Here is a 21030-nt window from a genome sequence, read left to right as displayed (position 1 = left end):
GACTACGAAGTCTAATCAGTTTCCACCCGGGTCGAATTCACCGGTGCACCAGGAACTTCCGTCCAGCTCATTCCTTCTGCATCATCAAAGTTGCCAGCAAAAGATAGAAAGTTTTTTAAGTGCGCTATCTTTGACCAAAAGCAGCAGCTGACCCTGCCGATAGTTGACCTCCAGCGGTATGACGACCCTCACAATGATCGCTCGGGTGGCGGACGGACTCCCGCTCGCCGCATCCATTCAGGAGGATGAGCAGGTAAGAGGGATGCTAGCTCCGTTAGCCTCTGTGTGAGGACAGAGCTACACGCCAGGCTCCATTCACAAATAATACTGTTTAAGGACTGCTAGCTTATCCGCAAATGTAGTTCTCCAAATAACAAGAGTAAAGTCTTTATTTTAATTACTAGTGTTACATTTGCTATGAAAATAATAAACAAAGCAGGAGTTTTATTATAGAAAATATGATATTTGTATGTAAAGGTCAGTAACGATAACATACGTAGTTGCATTTCGGTTGTCCATCACTCTGTGAATTATTATAATGGAATTTGTCGAAATAAAAGGAACTACGTTTAGCTAGATACAAATTTAAAAAGTGTATTGATTTGCGTGCGGAAAGGTTGATAGACATTTTTTTTAAACGATTTTTCATAAATGATAGCTCTGTGTAACAATATGCATGCATTTGAATTATGAATGTGTAATGCCCTGTATAACAGAGGGCAGCAGTTCACCTCTCCTACTGGCTCCATAAAATCTAAATGAAGAGTCATTATAGTTCTAAAATAATACATAAATAAACGAATAACTAAAAACAAGTGGTGTTATAAGACAGGATGGGCCAGGCCTAGTCAGTTGGCATGTGATTTCAGTAGATATGTCTGAAACATAAAACATGCACTCCTTGAAAATCATGTTGACATCAAATTATGAGAATGTCAGTCGTTTTTTTTTTACAGCAAAAATGTGCCCTTATCCTACACATTCGGCCTATAAATGATTAAATGTAAAAAAAACATAGAATATATTGGGATTATTCATTCCCCACTGTTGTGGATCTTGGGTCGATAACAACCTGGAAAACATTCACACATCTCCGCCTCCGTTTCTTTTTCAAATCTATCTCTGTTGTTAAAGGACCTGGTAGCGCAGAAAATAATCTTTAAAAAAAGGAAGTGGTGTTTGGACGGTTTGTGTCATTTTAATGAATCTTGATAAAAGAGTATTTGTAAATGCCATATAACTGACTATAACCTCGTTTTTGTCTATCAGTCAGGAAGAGACCTGCAGCACTACCAGAGCCAAGCCAAGCAGCTGTGCCGTAAACTGAACGCTCAGAGTCCGGACCGCTGTACGCTGGAGGCTGGGGACATGAACTTCCAGTAAGTTACCACAAGCAGGGAAAGTATGAATATCATACTTTTCCCTATACATTTGGAGCAGGAGCAGCAGCAAAACTTAATTCAGCATCTAAAAGAAAGGCACACCTAAATCAATCAATATCCACTTAAAGGTGGGGTAGGTCATTCACTTCAGAAACACTTTTTGTTATATTCCATGGAATGCTCTTAACATCCTGATACCAATGAATATATTAAATGCTTTGACAATAAATACATAAAAAAATCTCTGGAAGCCGTAGCGCTGTAAAAAGGACGACCAATAATCTGAGCCGGCCCGGCTAAAATAACTGGATGGCCTACCTGCCTGCCAGCCTTCCATCTGTGCACCAACTTATCTCGTGCCCTTATTGGTCATGTGTGCGTCCGTTGGAGGAGGGGCTCTGTAAGGAAATCTGATGGAAGGGGCAGATTTGTTTCGGCTGCGTACTTTCAAACTCCAGCACACTTGAGCTGGTTTCTCCATTGTTACCTACCCTACCTTTTAAGTAAACATTATATCAATATGTAGAATATTTTCACCTTTACTTTCCATTCAGACCTCATTTTACGACAAGGAACTGTCAATATTATATCCATCTATGCTCTCGCCAAAGCCACCAGACTCCATTGATAAAAACCACATATTATCTCGCAGAACAAAGGAGTTGCTGCTGTATCGCTGCCTCATATCAGCTCGTTTGTTTGGCGTTATTATGGGAGTTGGAGGATTCCAAACTGAAAAAATTCACACAGACTGAGTGGTGAAAATATTCTCAATAAAGCATACATTAACATAATTATAGGGGTCTAAAAATGAGTTTGCTGCTGCCTCCTGTTTACAGCAGTATAATGCTTGAGTAATACACTGACTATGGATAAGTACCTCATATAACCCCACTTCAGAATATCCAAACTATTCCTTTAATTTGTATTCTTAAAAGGGTAAAATCCACTTTACTTCGATAATATTTCACAATTAGTTTGGTGATGTTTAGTTTGATATTACCAGGCATTATAAAGATCCATTGAGTTGGTCTGGTTTTTTGTTTCCAGCTACCTAATAGCAGAGGGTGTATGCTACCTGTTCCTCTGTGAGGCTTCCTTCCCCAAAAAGATGGCGTTTGCATACCTCGAAGAGCTCCACACAGAGTTCTACGACCAGTATGGGAAGAGAGTGACCACAGTAACCAGGCCGTACTCTTTCATCGAGTTTGGTAAGACTGTTTGTGATCTGCTACATTCAAGAAGTCTTTCACACAACCCTCTGACTTTGTCCTACATGCATTGTTTCAGACACGTACATCCAGAAAACAAAGAGGTCGTACGTAGACGGCCGGGCCAGGAGGAACTTCAGCAGCATCAACACAGAGCTACAGGACGTCCAGAGGATCATGGTGGCAAATATTGAAGAAGTTCTGCAAAGAGGAGAATGTCTTTCTGGTAAGTGGGTTACAGGAATGAAGAAAGATCAGTCCTAGCAAGAGCACAAGGAACCACCTGAATCCTAAATCCCTTACAAGTTTGCTGCTACTTTGCTTTTGTGAAAATTAAATATTAAACCCATAGTAATATATTATGCATTAACCAATCAGAGCAGACTACGCTCTGGTTTCAGACAGAGGGTGAAAAGAGGTGCTGCAGCACAGGCAATATGAGAGAAATAAAGAGCTTTTTGAACATTAAAGCATGGAGACATGTCACAGTAGACACACAATACAATAATGATCTTTAAAATGAGTATAATATGTCATTTTTAAAGTAAGTCTCTGGTTAATTTATTTTCTACTCTTATTCCCACAGCTCTAGACACTAAAGCCAGCAACCTGACAAGCCTTTCAAAGAAGTACCGCAGCGACGCCAAGTACCTCAACACCCGCTCCACATACGCTAAGGTGGCCGCTGTGACCGTGTGCGTCATCACTCTCATCATCTATGTGCGCTTCTGGTGGCTCTGATGGACCCTCAAGCAAGGACTTTAAAATAAGGGAGAGGGAGTTTCCTTTGGGAAATGTAAAGGAGTACTCAAAGTATTCATTTAAAAGTTGATGCTGTTACTTTACTCTTAAAAGACAGGGTGCCTTAAAGGAATAGTATACAGTCTATCCCTAGAAGGTAGATATTCTTTTGGTGTTTTATCCAACTTTGACTCATACCATGTACATGGTGTACACGGAGCCATTGGGTTTCTCTGTATGGGAGCAAATGCCTCATGTTGAGTTCATGTACCTGTTTACTGGAATATTAGGAGCAGGGTGTTTGTAAGTTAATTTATAAGCCGGTTGGGGTTTTCTTCAGAGTTTAAGCATTATAGGTGAATCCATGTGTGACAGGTTTTTGTGAAGTCCCAATACTGTGATAAATGAATGTTTATTGTTCCGAACGTTTACATTGTAACAAAGTCTTAATGAAAATATTAAATATTTATCAAAGTTTCTATTTTACAGCTGGATTTATGAAAACATGTTAATATTATGAGCTGGATGGTACTTACAAACCAACATTTCCTATCTCACAAAGCAAGGCTAAAAGATGAATCGGAAATGTATCAACCGCAAGGTGTACTACGACTTTTGTAAAATATGACTCAAAGACCATTTGTATGAAGTATTTTAGTGCTGCAGAGATTTCTGGGCCTACAAATGCTATTCAACACACTTCACATTCAAAAAAACATTTTGGTACAATACAAATGATCATTTTTACTATTTTTTCAAAAATATTATGGACATATTGTTATGACAATATAAAAAAAAAATGGATTGTTTTCCCATATGGTTCAGGCTCTTAACATACAGGTTGCTCACATGCTGCTCATGTTCACACAACAGGAGGAAAACAGTCCAGGGGGGGACTCTGCTGGGAACATGAGGAAACAACTGAGACTGCTCTTACGGAGGAGCAGGAGATGAATCCAGAAACGTTGAATGGTTAAGGCTGGCACCACTAAAAGAGATGTTTGGTGAACAATGTGTAATCTACTCCTGTCCTTGTTTAGGAGAACTTGTTTTCTTCCCACATTTTTCAAGTTGGTAGGAGATTCAGGGTTGTCCATTTCCTTAATTGACAGTAAAGTCCTTTCCTCCGGGGTGATGAGGGAGCTTACACCACAGATTTATGACAATAGATCAAAGTCGTCCCTCTGCAGAAGAAACACACATAACATCAGCATAATGCTCTACTTTTCTGGTACTATCAATAACAATTTTCATGAGTGGTTCAATCCCCAGGTGGTCATTGTCTTTACGATAAAGGTGAGGGCTGATCCATAAATCTCACTCACCTCATCATTATAATTCAGGACATGCTGCTTGATCTTAGAGGAGTCCACCCAAGTGACGAAGTCTTCCATATTTCTGAAAAAAAGTCAACGTGTAAATATTGCATCCATTGAGATGCTTTTCCTCGTTTATCTATATTCTCAGTAATGTAGGTTTTTGTGTAATGCCCTTTAGTACATAAAGTAGTTCAAAACCAATCCTGGCAGAACCAAATGTTGTAAACTAACCTTGTGACGAGAAATGCCGGGTCTGTGATAATCTCCGGGCCAACTCGCACATCTGAGACTGGGTCAAGGTCAATACTGCAAACATATTTATTCCCATGGGCATAGACCAAACTAACTTATCTGTGGAAGGAAATTCTAGACACAACAATGCTGTAGTGAAGGATACGTCCTTGTTGGATGAAGGTGATGGCGGTCTTCAGGTTCTGAGCCATACGGAGGTTCAGCATGATGCTGGGCAGCCTCCTCCTGCAGGAGTCACACGTGGATTTAATGAAAGAAAACAGACGAGTGATAACCATGGTCTCTACTGAGGACTCTGATGATGTATTTGTGTAGGTTGACCCGGAAGTTAGCATTGCAAGCGTTCCCTTGATTATAAAGCAATGGGATTTTCCCACTGGATTTCCAAATATGCAGAAAATAAGATCCATGGCCAACACACGTTTGTGGTACTTTCAGGTTTGTTCAGCAGGTTGATCTTCACATTTTAACACCACTTTTATGAGATTAGAACAGTAATTACAAACCAAAACTAAAAGCTTACGTTGGGCTTTAAACAAACTTCATCATGGTCGCATGGCTGCGCACCAGCGCTAAGCTAAAGGCGGCTAATGTTTGCGTGGCGGCATTGAGTAGTCTCATTTAGTCTCTTGTTAGCAACTGCCATTTTAATGACACGTAGAAGCTTTGGATATTCATCAGTGCGGTATTTACTGACACATTTTATGTCCTTACCTTATTTCTTGAATCTTACCAACAATACGTTCCAAAATTCATTGATTTTAAGACGAGGGGGTACAGAACTGCTAAAATGCTAACTCATTTTCGAGGAATTATTCCTGCACTCTATTAAAGTACAACATGTGTGTGGGGTGGTTTACCTGCAGAATGAAGAAGCTGTGACCTTCTCCGTCAGGGACAGATTCTGTTTGGTGGGCGTCAGACCGATACTGTACCTAATGTGAAGAAACAATCAAATCATCAGTGAGATATTGTACTTTCAAAAGGATAAACCATGACTGTCATAAACAAGTCAAACTAGGAGCCTGTATGATGTACAACTTAAAGCAGATTTATAGTTTCACGCACACATGCGTACTACAATGTGTGTACGCATTTCACTTGGGTTTTCATGTTGGTCACTTGGGCGTTGCTACGTTGATTATAGCAAAAGGAAAAAGTGAGCTTGTAGGTTGCCATGGTGATCTACATAGTTGAAAGTGAGCCACCTTGATCACACAGGAAAACCCAAGGTAAGCTCAAAGGGAGAAGAAGACCTCCCCTCTGTTTTGTGAAGCATGCCCTGAGTGTTGACTTAAAGGTACAAGATGGATGATTCGGTCAGGGTAAACGATATCACAAAGAGACTCAATAATAACTCACAGTTTCTCCAGCAGATGGTGTGTGCTCTGAGCTCTGAAGCCATCCTTCTCATCCAGGTCTCGGATTTTCTGGACGAGTTCTCTGATGTGACGACTCAGCTTATTGTACCTGAGACACAGGAGGAAAACACACTCTTAGACAATATAAACAACTGATAGAATTGTTTTGTTTAAAAAAAACTTTAAAAAAAACTAAATGGTTACAGAGAATACAGCACAAAAATGAAGATGAATAATAACCTAAAAAGTGAATACAAAATGTGTATTATAATGTGTAGTATAATTAACAAAAAAAAGACAGTAAATAAGTTATGGTAAACAATTACATCAATAATTATAACTTATATTAATTGTCAATAAAAATTACAATGTTTTGGGTTGTATATCTCACCCATTTAGTTTGCCTAGTGTTTACAGCATCTCTCCAGCGATATGCCTTTAAATTGTCTTTGTACTTAAAATATCAGATAAGAATCTTACATGTGTATCTTTGCAGTGGTCCGAGTTTGTTGTGCTAAGGTTTTTTGCACATTGGTTCCCAATCCTTTGGGAGGTATAATGCAGGAAGGTGTATTTTCCTTTAATGGTTTACATTGACAACACTTTATTAGGATGTTTAAGTCATATATATGGAGTCATACAATTTAAGCATACATTTGATCAATGGGTTACTGGGTTTACTATGTGTATGATATTTAACTGTTGGTTGTTCCCCTTTAACAAAGTAGAACATGTCATGTCTTGGAAAAATATCGCGATCTGTTCAAATCAAATCCCCATATTTTTATGCAAGATTTAAAAGTTTTATTATAATGATATTATATTTAATGAAATTGATTCAAAGTATGTCTGTATCGACAATACACTTAAATATAGAAGATAAAACCCTACAAAATATTGATGTATGTTGTACATCAATAAAAGAGCTAGTCATGAGTGTGCCAAACATGTCTGTGGGATGCATAACGTTTCATTTCCTAATGAACCTATGGATAGTGATGTTACGTATTGCGCCGAGGCTTCGGAGCGTGTGTCGAGTAATCCCTGAAGCTTTTTGTGAAGCTTGTATCGAGGCTTGTATCGCTTTGGGCCAGTGACGTCACCGATGACAAACGAAGCCTCGCTGCCTGTCGATACCACGTGACTGCTTCAGGAAGTGCTTTAGATCGGTTGAACCCTATGGTTGAACCACAACGCTCATAATACCCATGGATGTATAATAAGAACGATATTACCCCTCCTGTACCCGGGCCCGGTGACAAGATGGAATTAAAAGAGCTCAGACCCTCAATTATATAGAGGTCGGAACATGTCATAAGTATAAATAGATACAAGCATAAATAAATGTAGGAATAAAAACATCAATGAATAAATACAGGAATAAATAGTATCTAGTTTATTCATGTAGATTCAGTGTGTGTGCTGTGGCTCAGCTGGAAAGCAGTTGACTTACAACCACAGGGTCTCTGGTTCAACGACTGGTCAATACGTCTTTTTGTTTGTTTATAAAAGCTACAGCTAAATGAGATAATGTAGAATGTATTCTTTGATATGGTTTCGTCTTTCTCAGGCTACAACATGGTTAAGTTTACGAATATTATTAAGGAATACAAATCCCTCTTTGCAATGTTTACCAGCCTCCTTAAGCTTTTCAATCACAATCATTAAACTGGAATTTAAAACAATATTGTTAACATTAAAATATGATTTTATGTTCGTTGTTTAGAGTTACTCTAAGGCAGGTGTCTCAGACTCCAGGCCCGCGGGCCAGACGTGGCCCGTGAGACAGTTTCTCATGGCCCCTTTGTTGATATCATGTAATAGTGTTAATCTGGCCCGCGCGTTTACGTTTTATATTTCAATTTTATTTTTCCTGCTGCTGCTGGCAGGGAACTGCTGCGCGGAGTTCCCTCGCCCCTCCCCCCTCCGAGGGAACTCCGCCACACGTCAATCAAATGCGCGCAGCGGAATCAATCCAGAGTGATCCAAAAGTGACACAGAGTGGAAGCAAAATATATCGCCATGTCTTCATCAAAACTTTCAGGGAAAAGAAAAATCAATGATGACCACAGAACATTTCAGGAGAAGTGGGAGACTGAATATTTTTTTGTTGAGTACAGGGGAAACGCAACGTGCCTTATATGCAAAGAGAAAATCGCTGTATACAAGGAGTATAACGTCAAACGTCACTACTCAACTAAACATGCAGAGTATGCAAAATACCTGGGAGATGAGAGAGAGAAAAAAGTCAGAGCTAAAAAAATTCTATGGAAGCAACAAAATCTCTTCAAGAAAGGAAGCAATGAGGCTGATTTAGCAGTCGAAGCTAGCTATGTGGTGAGTGAGATGATTGCTAGGGCGGGAAAGCCGTTTACGGAAGGCGAGTTTGTAAAAAAAATGCATGTTGCAGCAGGCTGCAAGTATAGTCTGTCCGGAAAAGAAGGGTCAGTTCAACAACATCAGCCTGTCAGCTAACACAGTGGCAGAGCGCATTTCTGACTTATCAAGTGACATATATGAACAGCTGTGTGACAAAGCCAAACTTTTCCGTGCATACTCTGTGGCTTACGACGGAGCGCCATCAATGACAGGGAGAAAAAACGGGCTGGTGGCACTTGTTCAAAGAAAACTGGAGGAGGAGGGTGTGGAGGAGGCTATTGCTCTGCACTGCATTATCCATCAGCAGGCCCTTTGCAGCAAATGCTTGAAGTTTGACAATGTGATGTCTGTCGTTGTGAAATGCATCAACCATATCAGATCCAGGGGCTTAAAGCACCGCCAGTTCCGTGCTTTTTTGGAGGAAATTGAGTCAGAATATGAGGATGTGCTCTACTTCACAGAGGTACGTTGGCTCAGCAGGGGAAACGTCCTGAAGAGGTTTTTTGAGTTGAGAACAGAACTGAAAGTATTCATGCTGGAGAAGGGTGGGATGGCTGTTCCCGAGCTGAGTGATCCCAAATGGCTCATGGACTTAGCTTTTCTTGTTGACATCACGCAGGAGCTGAATGCTCTGAATAAGAAGTTGCAGGGCCAGGGCCAGCTTGTTAGTGCAGCATATGACAATGTCAGAGCATTATCTACAAAACTGATGTTATGGAAAGCCCAGCTCCCTCGGAAAAACCTCTGCCATTTCCCAGCATGCAAGGCTCTCATGGACAGGGGCACAGCATTCAGTGGTGAGAAGTATAGTGATACCATTGTGAAGCTACAGGAGGAATTCGATCAGCGGTTTGCAGACTCCAAGACACACAGAGCCACTGTCCAAATGTTTGCAGACCCCTTCTCCTTTGATGTGGAAAATGCCCCTGGTGTGCTTCAAATGGAGCTCATCGACCTGCAGTGCAATTCTGAGCTCAAAGCCAAGTTCAGGGAAGTGAATGGGAAAGCAGACAAGCTTGGACAGTTCATGAGAGAATTGCCCCCCTCCTTCCCTGAGATTTCCAGGATGTTCAAGCAGACCATGTGCCTTTTTGGGAGCACATATATGTGTGAACAGCTCTTCTCCACCATGAACTTCAATAAGTCAAAGTACAGGTCCAGACTTACTGATGCACATCTTCAAGCCATACTGAGGGTTTCAACTGCTTCCTCCCTCAAACCAAATGTGGCTCAGCTGTGTGAGAGGAAGCGCTGCCAGGTCTCTACCAGCAAGGAATAGGCAAGAAAGAGCAACTGTACATAGTTATGTTGTGAAGAACAGTTCATGTTAAGAAGATGTTGAAGAACTGTTAATGTTGTATTTTTTAATAAATGTTTTGCGGAATACTTGAAGCGGCCCAGACTTGCCCAGACTCTACGTCCAGCGGCCCCCAGGTAAATTGAATCTGAGACCCCTGTTCTAAGGCTTTACTCGTTGGGAACTCGGTATGAGGTCAGTGGTTCTCAAATGGGGGTACTCTGACCCCTAGGGGTACGTTGGAGTACTGCAGGGGGTATGTGAGATTTATTTTATGTTAATAAAACAAAAAAACATAAGTAATGCATTTAAACAAACTACTAATAGTAGATTAACTACTTTATTCAAAGGTTTACAGTAATTCTGGATAATAAAATGGGAAAAATAAACGGGGTGCTCTCTTTTCCTCTCCCTCTCCTGACAGCCCGTCAGTCTCGTGCAGCTCGCTGAACTTGTAATAAGCCGACAGTAAAGAATAAATATATTTATAACTAGTTTAGCTTGTTCCAGAGTAGATAAACTAGCTAAGTGTGTTAGGTCTAACTCTTAGACCCAGTTTACATGAGAACAAAACGGGTTGGATCCGCATAGTTTCTCTTGCGTATAGCCCTTTCATTTACACGAGGCCGTAACAAAACGATAGAAACGGACCCCACAAACGATAACGGGTCCCAAGGTGGATAGATTTGCAAACGAAACGCTCTGGGGGGTCAAACGGCTCTGTGTAATCGCCTCTATACGATCATTTCCCGATAGATGAAGCCATAGCCCCGCCTCTCCCCACCTCTGCTGCTCACTGCTGTAGCATGTTCAGTAGTACTGCTACTGACAGTAGCTACTGCTACTGCTACTGACCATGCTACAGCTGTTAGTACAACATCTACAGCTCGACCATGCATGCTACAGATGTTAGTGCAAAATCTACAGCTCCTTTACCACAACCATCAGCAACAAGTGGCCATGGAGAATTACAAGAACTACTACATGTTGCTCAATCCACTGCGGGGCATCAACAGAAGGGCAACCAGGGGTAGACATTAAGGCCGGTGGAATTGTATTATTACTGGCCCCACCATGTAACCACTGGCCCGGAGCATTCATCCCAAAAAAATCGACTTATAATGAAGAAAATTAGCACATTTGTTGTAATAGTAATTTATGCACCAACTACATTACTACTTGTACTACGACATTTGAATCATCAGTTCTTCCTCATTTTCTTCAATTGTTCATATTTGGTTTATTAAAATAATGATATTGTGGTCATTGTTAAAAAATGTCTGCTATTATTATGAGTATTATTATTTGTATAATGCGCTTTCTGCCTTCCTGTCATTAGGAGTTAGAAATGTAATGGCTATGTAATTGATTAGATTAGAACCTTCATTATCCTAAACTGCTGGGACATTTAGCCAATACATTTATATTTCCTACTCTTCACTTACTTGTCAGCATTTTTCGGCATTGATGTACAGAGCCGACAGAAGACCTTGTTTATATTGGCATCATCTTGAGAGGTGCAGCCAGTGACGCGTCCTAAAACCAGGAAGTAAGCTGCTGGTTCCCTCGACAAAAAGCAATGGGATTTCTCCATAGGGTTTTGGAAAATAGCTGGAAATAAGGTCTGTGGAAAAAACAAACCTGTTTGATAAATGCACGTTTTGTTCAGCCGGATAATCTCCACATGTGTACCCTACTTTTATAATTTTCGAATCATAAATCTAATCGATAGATTATAAAAAGGGTTTTAAGACGCGTCACTGCACCACTAGAAGCCAACTCCGTCGATCAAGCTGGCTGAAACTTTCTCTCCCTCTACTTCTCATGCTCTGTCACTCTCCTTTAACTCCTCCAGTGACTTTCTTTTATTTGAAGATTGTTTTTTGCCCGGCGCTTGGCCGGTTACCGCTGGTATTAAAAACCTTTTGGCGAATGGTTAGGTGGCGCGATAGTCTGTAGTGAGCGAAGGAGGAGGAGGAGCCTGCTCTAGCTGCGCTCCGCAGCAAACAGTTGTTTGCTTTTCATCCAATAACGACAACCGACTCACAAAATTCTATGTTGTAGCGTTAATAAACGAAACAATTTAACAAAATTGCTAGTCAAAATACCTATACCACAGGACAATTCTTTTTTTAAAGCAATATTTTTAGTGGCCCGAGCGGGCAAGTGGAAAGTACGTTATGCTGGCCCGGGGTGTCTAAATAGTGCTTCCGGGCCAGCGGGCCATTTATAATGTCGAGCCCTGGCAACCATGGCAACCATGCTCCGGGGTCTTCTTCGCAGCTTTTGGTGTATTTTGTGGCGGAAGTTACAGCGCCAGTTACAGTCCCGGCATATGTACTACAGCGTTTCCAGCGTTCTCGTGTGAACAGACACGTCAAATGAAACGAATATGTGTGAACGGAAGACTTTTTTGAAAACGCTTACTGTGCATAAACGCAAACATTCCCGTGTGAGCAGCACCTAATGGCGCATTCACACTACAGCGCGGAGCTTGCTTTAAGCGTGCCGAGCCGTGCGGGGCCTGTTTTTGGTTGCGCTTACACATGGCCTAGTTCCGGCCCGGGGCTACTTTTTCACCTTTTTCTGGCCCGACTAAATCGTGGTTCTATCGAGGCCAACAAACAGGGCTGAGTCGGGCTGAGTTTGCTAAACTGGAGAGAGAATTGCTGTCAAGGGGGCTAGAACTACAACAAGATGAACATATTTGACCGTGATTTAATTTTAATACACGTTTCAAAATGATGCCGAAGTAACAACATACTGATACCGGTTAGTAAAAACCATGAATTAATGCTTTGACAAGTCTGCAGACAACGGCCTATACAGACATAAATAAACCAGCGACTGTATTCGCCATGACACAGACAGTCTGTGGTTTGTACTTGTTTAACTTTTGTCTAGATTCTGAACAGATTTGAAGAGCTGTGAGCTCTGAGTGCTAAGAGCTAACGGCTGTGTGGTTTTTCTGGGGAACTCATTGAAGATGACATCACGGCTCCGCCTACACTGCGTTACTATAGATACTACCCCAGTTCCTAAACTGTAATGTGGGCGCAGCATTAAAGTGAGCCGGGCCTAATAAGGCCTACCCAAACCGAGCGAGGCCGAGCGAGGCCTGCAGTGTAAATGCGCCATTAGTGTATTTTGCTCCACATACCGGTCCGTCACAGCGGGGGAGCTTTGATCATACAGAGCTGCGTGTTCTCCGTCAGCAGCAGCTGATCTGGGGCTTCATTTATAAAGGGATATACGCTCAAAAAATGGCGTACGCCAGTTTCTACGCAATGTTTGCGATTTATAAAATACTAACTTGACGGGAAAACGTATGGTCCTCCACGCAAACTCTAACCCATGCGTACGCACTAAGCACAAAAACGGGAGAGACGAGAAACTGCGACACCGTTGGCAGAAGGAAGAATGGAGAGAAATATGTGGAAATAATACCATAAATAAAATGTTACCTCTCATTTATCATATATGAAGAATTCATTTTTCAAACATTGATCAAAGCCAGTCTTAAAATGATTTAACAAACCCCTGTTTGAGACTCCTCAGTGCACACAAAAACATAACTTGGAGAAATAAATAAATACGGATATGTTATTTAAAACCACCTCGAATATGTTGTGTTAATGTTATGAAATGTATTCTCATAAATGATGCGGTAAGCAGGAGGACAGAATTACGTCTAAAATGACGCGTTTTTGCATTTCTATAGGTTGTACGAGCATGGTTTTATATACTACCATGTTTAATCATGTTTTATGCCGTTTGCTAAGACTTGATAAGTCGCTCATAAAACACAGGAGGCATGGAAACTAAGAACACCACGTGGTAAATTGTACAGCTAATATAAAACAACACATTAGTTGTATTTCCTTTAACTGGTGGATATAGAGTTGCTGCATTGGAGTTGTGCGCACAGCTGATCGACAGCTGGGACACAAACCACCAAATACGAAAACATAATTCAGATCCAGTCGTCATGACTCCACTCCGGAGGGATTCCCCGATAATTTCTTACAGTTTCTCATCAAGGGAGGGTCTCCTGTCCCCGGTACAAACACACTGCCTGAGGAAGGCTATGTGTATTTTTTTTGTCATGAACCTTTTTCGGACCACTTATTTATTTATTTTGGTGACGATCCGACCTCCATGCTGCTACTCTGGTTTAAACTGCATCCACCAAAAAATATGATTTATCTCTACCTCCCCAAAATAACCTAAATCTGACACGGTGTGAGATGTCTTTTTTAGCTGTTCTGTCGTCATTTCCTGCGGTCTTCTTCATAAAGTCAGTCAAAATGAATGAATGAAAGGGCATTTCTTTAACTATTTATAGGCAAATATGGGCGTTACGTGAAGCACGCAAAAGCTGCACCGCATTTCGAGTCGATTGTGATTTATAAAAGGGAAACCGGCGTAGGAAGTGCTGTACGCACTTTCCTCGCCGGTACGCAATGTTTGGTGAATCGGAAAATGGCGTAACATTTCTGTACCTATTTTTTGGATTTCTACTACGTAAGCAACCTTCCCACGTGAATCCTACGCACGGCGTTATAAATGAGGCCCCAGATCTCTGATCTCTCTCTTGCGTCCGGTTATACTTCACTTGCGTTTATATCCAAATCTATCAGATCTAGCTAGTTCTAGTTAATGATATGACATCCTGCTTATCAAAAGGACACCTAAACAATAAGCGTTGCTTGGCAACGTCGTGTGGCCCCAAAGTATAGCCCAGCATTATGCATATGTTTATATGTGGGGTCAAAATCCCATGCTCATAAAATGCTCATATTTTTGTTCTCTTCATTCCACACGCCCCAAAATAAATAAATAAACCACATTTTAGTAAAAGTAATATTATATATATATAAAGTTTTATATTAACAGAGTTACACATATTTCAAAACGCGAAGTGTAATAACCGCAGTTTGCCTCCCTGTCACCGAGAAGCACAAGCCCATATTTCTTACTAAATTGTAAGTACAACTTGTTAAAAAGATCAGTTCAATGCAACTAATGTCGTCTTAATGTTATTGCATGATGTTAAAATTGGTTTGCCATGAATTTAGTGATGGATTGTAAACATTTGAAATCTAGCATTTAAGTGTTTCTGATTTACAATGTTGTTGTTTTAATAAATCAGACACTGATGGTGCAGCACTGTAGGCTACTGTACCTCTTTATATAGGCATTTTTTCCTTAACAAATGTTTCTTGCGCTGATCAGGGGGTACTTTGCTGATTTTTTTTTTCAAAGGGGGTACATTATTGAAAAAAGTTTGAGAACCACTGAGATAGAGCACACTGTTGAGATGTCCAACCTGCCTGTTTAACACACTTTGACCAACAGGGGGTTTGTGTTCAAATGAAGCCCATGATGAAGCCTCATGAGATGAACCCTTTTGCGAACCAATTGTCTGGAAAGCTTCATAGCTTCATAAGGCTTCATCTCGCCATCACTACCTATGGATAACTCCTGTGTTAATGACTCTATTATTAAGCCAAGTTACGATTCATATAATTATTAATATTTAAGAACAACTGACACTGGCTTCATCAGCTTTAAAGTTTGATGAAGTGCAGCTGAGGATGTCACTGTTAGCTATAGCTCAGTTTCAAGCTAACCATTTCGGAAGTCAACCTTAGCCTCGGATACACTCGTTTTATTTCAACTTAAAATATAAATGTTTAACGTGTTTTCATCGTAGCCTGGCTTAATAGTCTTTAACAGTCGGTGTTTCTTACTTGGTGTAGTCCTCTCTCTTCTCGATGCGGTACTTCCGCAGCACTTTGACCTCGTGCAGGTTGTTGTCCACCTCCCAGTTGATGAAGTCCACCTTCTTCAGCAACTTCTGCTCATGGTGCTTTAATTTACGAACCATTTTCACTCCTTTCGCTGACTTATAACTATGTATTTACAAGACAGGCTGCTTCCCATGCAGGATGGGATGAAGGGAAAACACCGGAAACACGTGTTCTTCTTCTTCGGTTATAATTTACGGTGGACCATCTGGTCAGAGTGGACCACAGCGCCCTCTACCCTGGCACCACGGTAAACATTTTCAAACATCAACAAATACAGTAACTCTTTATTTATTTAAATTATTTTATTATTTTATTTTTTAAATGTATTTATTTATTTATATCCTTATTTTATTTTTATTTTATTTTATATCTTTATTGAGTTAATAAAAATACTTAGTCAACTTAATGAACTAATGATTCATGTGAGGACTTCTTGTATTTTTACATTATTATCCAAGTTTCCAATTAAATGTACATCATTTATTTGGTTTCATCCATAGTCCTATAATTGCCTTTGGTGAGGAGTTTTAATATGTTTCCCCCCTGTGATACAAATGACTTGAAATATTATAAGGTTTTTCATTTCGGTCATTATGGGAGACATCCAGTAACATTCCAAACACACTTTTTTCCTCCAGCAGGAGTCACCAAGTGTTAGCTCCTTCAGGTCAGAGCTTTGTGGTTTTTCGCTCAGCAGAGCATGGGCGGATCTACCGGGGTGGCAAGTGCCACCCTAAAAATAGGCATTGACACCCCAGCTACCACCCCAGTTGGCAGCTTTGTTTTGAAATAAAACTTGTGGCTTATTGGAAATTTATGAGAGAAAATCCCTAATGTCCGAGTGTAAGTGAATGCAGCACGAGACGCGAGTCCCCTGGCCCTGGCGTCAGCGTGGAAATGTGATTGGTGGCGATTTCATTTGAACGGGACGGCGCAAAAGGAGAAGCATTCGGACCCAAGTAGAAGGAAGGAATGAGGTATTTGAGGTCTCTACAATGACAGTAAAGAGACTAGTCAAGTTTGGCTGTACTCAGCATTGAATCAATATGATGATAGTAATTACTTGTCTTTCAAATTTGAAGGAGGGTGAGCAAGCATCTTGAGTGACATTCATCATTAACTCCTCCAAAAAATATAGTTTATTCAATAATAACACTGAGTGAATCATAACAGTGATTGACAACTGATAAGAATGATATGATTGTTAATAGTATCATATTCATACAGACAAACATCGATGAGACAGTTAATGAATGTACTTATTGCAGCAGTCTGCATAGATTTGGTACCCCTGCTGGTCTAAGAGTGAAACAAACTCATTCAGTTATTGTTCAGTTAAAATTGATTCAATTATGTCTGCCATCTTATATATTTCTATTTAAGGCTTTACTGATGTGCCACAATAATGTATCCTGATGTTATTGAGTTCAAATATTAATATTATGGCTTTCCAAGTAAACATTGATTGATATGACTGTGATTAAATATATATGGATATATACTTCTGCCAGGGGATGCCACCCCTCAAATTCTCCTGCCACCCTCTTGCCACCCCATGAATATTTTTCTAGATCCGCCCCTGCAGCAGAGAGACTCAGTCCTGTGGACCGCGACATGTCCCAGCTCGAGGGAGTTCTCTGTTTCACTGATTCATTATCAGTCCGATTAATTTGAGGAGTGGAATCATACGTGTATAGGGAGCAAAAAGGAGAAGACTAAAGAATGTGAGCGGATGTGCATCTGGACACTTTCACCGCGTTTCCAGCTGAGACTGTCCAACAGGTAAGAGACTGTGATGGGGGGATCGGGAGGAAGGGGTTCTCGGAGGGAAAAGTTAGACTAGCATATTTAAAAAAAAGCAGAGATATGCTCAATCGGAAATATTTGTTATGGGTTTGTTAGTGGAGCGACTTTATTTTGTAATTGATCAAGCACTGGCGTTGGATGTTTGTACATGGACCGGGGTCTTAGGGTCCTCCCCCAACTTAATAACGGGAGTTTTTTTTATGCATGCATGGATTTATTTATGTATAGGCAGAGGTGCGAGAAGTACTTAGATATTGTACTTGAGTTAAAGTAGAAGTACCTGAATGTAGGAATACTCTAGTAAAAATCCTGCAATCAAAATGTTACACAAGTAAAAGTACAAAGGTGTTAGCATCAAAATATAGTTAGGCTAAGAACCAAAAGTAGTCATTGTGCAGATTGGTCCATTTCAGAATAATAGATATGATATGTTTTATAATGATTGATCATTAAAGAGTTCTCAAAGCTGGTAAAGGTGTAGCTAGTTTGAATGACTTTGTACTGCAGGGTAGCTTGTGAATTTACTCCAGGTGGAACTAAAGTCTGATTTAAAGCAAGATATGTATTCATGTCCAAAGCTTTATCCACATTCAAAACATATGGGTTCTCTCATAAATTGTAATATTTTTGGGGAAAAGTAATACAACAAGAACAATGAATACAGTCAGCTGTGCGAGACCTCTGCTGAGGTACGGCAGCACCACGTGGACAAACCAAACTGCAGTAGGCTACACCTAACTGCTATAACAATTATGAAGAAGTTTTTTTGTTACCATATTTACATTTGATTTTTATTTCTTATCACGTTTATTTGGGTGGTGGTGCTTTATTACCTGTTTGGGCATAGCACATTTGTTTCAATTTAGCCTATATTTATTACCAATATATTCGGGCGGACCTATTTAAATATTGGTGGGGATAATTTGGCGTTGCTTTTAAGATACCTTCAGGCACAGTCTCATCCAATTATTATTAGCTGTAGTAAGTAATAATAACAATCAGAGAAGCGTGAAATGAGATATTTGCACTTTAATAAAAACTGTTGATTTGATTTATTTCCTCGCTCCTCTCCCTCCCACTTTGCCTCGTGACGGAACTACATCCTGATTATGTGAATGTCAATGTTTATTCAGGTCAACTCCCATTTAAACAAACAGATAACTGTTCCACGTAGATGGCAGCCCAATCAGCTCTTACTTAGTTAAAGATGGCCTATAATTTACTCTACTGTGCATCCATGGGAATGTGCTAGGCTCCGTCATTTGATCGATATATTTTATTCATGGCTATCACAGAGGTGGGATAAGTACTCAGATTGTGTAAAGTAACAGTACCAGAGTGTAGGAATACTCTGCTACAGTAAAAGTCCTGCATTCAAAATGTTACTCAAGTAAAAGTACAAAAGTATTATCATCAAAATATAGTTAAAGTAGCGACAGTAAAAGTAGCCATTGTGCAGATTGGTCCAAATCAGAATAATATGATATGTTTTATAACGATTGATCATTAAAGTGTTCTCAAAGCTGGTAAAGGTGCAGCTAGTTTGAATGACTTTGTATACTGCAGGGTAGCTTGTGGATTTACTCCAGGTGGAACTAAAGTCTGATTTAACACTTGATTATATTTCACATCATTCATCCACATCTGTAAAGTAACTAAAGGTATTCAATACATGTAGTGGAGTAAAAGTACACCATTTACCTCTGAATTTTAGTGAAGTAGAAGTACAAAGTAGCACAAAATGGATAAACTCAAGTAAGTAAATATTTCAAAATTGTACTTAAGTACAGTACTTGAGTAAATGTTTAGTTACCTACCACCTCTGGATTATCAGATAAATAAAATAAAATATCCAAAAGATTTTATCTTTGAGCCACAACATGTGTTTCCAACATGGTGGAGAGGCAGAGGTTAACAAGGTGCCTTCTGCTTCGGAAAACTAACACACCGTTGGCCATCAGGAGCAATTTTGGGTAAAGTATCTTGCCCAAAGATACATCAACATGTTGGCTGCAGGGGCCTTTTAATTGGTAGATGGTCACACTACCAGAGATGGCAAAAGTACACACATCCTTTACTCAAGTAGAAATACAGATACTCGTGTTTAAAAATACTCTGGTAAAAGTAGAAGTACTGACTAAACGTTTTTACTCAAGTAAAAGTAAAGAAGTATGGGCTACGAAATGTACTTAAGTAAAAAGTACCCATAACTAGCAGCTGTTTTAAAGAGTACCTGACCTCCCTTTATATTAATAGAACAATAATGTCATTGTTAGCTAATGAATGTTTCCATGCTGAACAACGGCAACATGATAACGTTTTCATTGGTCCCTCTTCTTTAGAGAAAACCAGGAAATTATGGATACACGGATCGTGTTCAAATCAATAGGCACGCAATGGCTCTAAATAATAATGATCACTCCACTAAACACACATTCAAACTAAAGGAACCAGCCTGTTTGGAAAATGTAAGAAGTAAGTACAGGTATTTGTGTTCAACATGTAAGAAGTAGAAAGTACAGGTATTTGTGTTCAAAATGTAAGAAGTAAAAGTTAAAAGTCATCAGAAAAACAAGTAGTGGAGTAAAGTACTGATAGCAGAACAATGTACTTAAGTACAGTAACGAAGTTGTACTCCACTACTTCCCACCTCTGCACACTACGTCATTACTACAGCCACAAGAAGATAGCCACCGGTGACACCAGCACTTTAAATGATAGATAAGTTATAACTGAGATAAGGAAAGAAAAACTTTATTATAATCACAAGGAAGTTGGTGGTGCTGCCAGCAGGGGCTAGTCATTAACAAGAAACAAAAACAATCCTGGAATCCCAAAACATATCACCCTTTGAAGGAAAAATGAAAAATAACTTTATAACACAAAAACAGGGACAGCTCGATTAACAAGGTAATTGCAAAGTCACTATAAAGCTGTTCCACAATATGGCAGCAGCCTGTAACAAAAGGAATTCTCTCTTAATAATAGGCATTTCCTTGATTATTCTCTGGACCTAGTATTACATAATAATCTGTTCACTATTTAATATTAATATTCCTTCTGTCATATATTTATGTATATATATATATATATATATATATATATATATATATATATATATATATATATTTGTATATATAATACCTTGTTAAATTCAACATGTATATTTTGTACTTTCTTGATTATTTCTAGTCTTTGAATTGTTATTGTATTGTACATTACAGTACCGAAGGAGTGGCAGACCGGGGTGGTGGTTCCCCTTTTTAAAAAGGGGGATCAGAGGGTATGTGCCAATTACAGAGGCATCACACTACTCAGCCTCCCCGGGAAAGTTTACTCTAAGGTACTCGAAAGGAGGGTCAGGCCGATTGTCGAACCTCAGATTGAGGAGGAACAATGCGGATTCCGTCCTGGTCGTGGAACGACGGATCAGCTTTTTACTCTCACAAGGATCCTGGAGGGGGCCTGG

At 39.9% G+C, this 21030-nt stretch overlaps 3 protein-coding genes across 3 annotated transcripts in view; 2 read left to right on the top strand and 1 right to left on the bottom strand.

Moving 5' to 3' along the window:
- Window positions 1–112: 112 nt before the first annotated feature.
- Window positions 113–3811, top strand: sec22ba (SEC22 homolog B, vesicle trafficking protein a). Its single transcript, XM_079647995.1, has 5 exons — window positions 113–253; window positions 1270–1379; window positions 2433–2593; window positions 2673–2819; window positions 3180–3811. The coding sequence occupies exons 1-5, from the start codon at window positions 179–181 to the stop codon at window positions 3332–3334; spliced, it is 648 nt and encodes a 215-aa protein (XP_079504121.1). The 5' UTR covers window positions 113–178; the 3' UTR covers window positions 3335–3811.
- A 162-nt stretch (window positions 3812–3973) lies between these two features.
- imp3 (IMP U3 small nucleolar ribonucleoprotein 3) lies at window positions 3974–15955 on the bottom strand. The gene is made up of 7 exons (XM_079647996.1): window positions 15696–15955; window positions 6268–6375; window positions 5766–5840; window positions 5051–5130; window positions 4885–4936; window positions 4660–4732; window positions 3974–4518 (listed from the first exon to the last, which is right to left on the bottom strand). Exons 1-7 carry the CDS (start codon window positions 15830–15832, stop codon window positions 4492–4494), a joined length of 552 nt encoding a protein of 183 aa, XP_079504122.1. The 5' UTR covers window positions 15833–15955; the 3' UTR covers window positions 3974–4491.
- A 1412-nt stretch (window positions 15956–17367) lies between these two features.
- Window positions 17368–21030, top strand: part of slc35a3b (solute carrier family 35 member A3b) — a 24847-nt gene continuing 21184 nt past the window's right edge. The window contains exon 1 of the mRNA XM_079647979.1: window positions 17368–17537. The gene's annotated coding sequence lies outside the window, so the exon portion shown is untranslated. The remainder of the gene's footprint in view (window positions 17538–21030) is intronic.

Source organism: Notothenia rossii (genome assembly GCF_949606895.1).
Source record: "Notothenia rossii genome assembly, chromosome: 9".
Taxonomy (NCBI): domain Eukaryota; kingdom Metazoa; phylum Chordata; class Actinopteri; order Perciformes; family Nototheniidae; genus Notothenia; species Notothenia rossii.
Note: the sequence above shows the minus strand (reverse complement) of the source record. Positions and strands in the feature narration are given on the sequence as shown.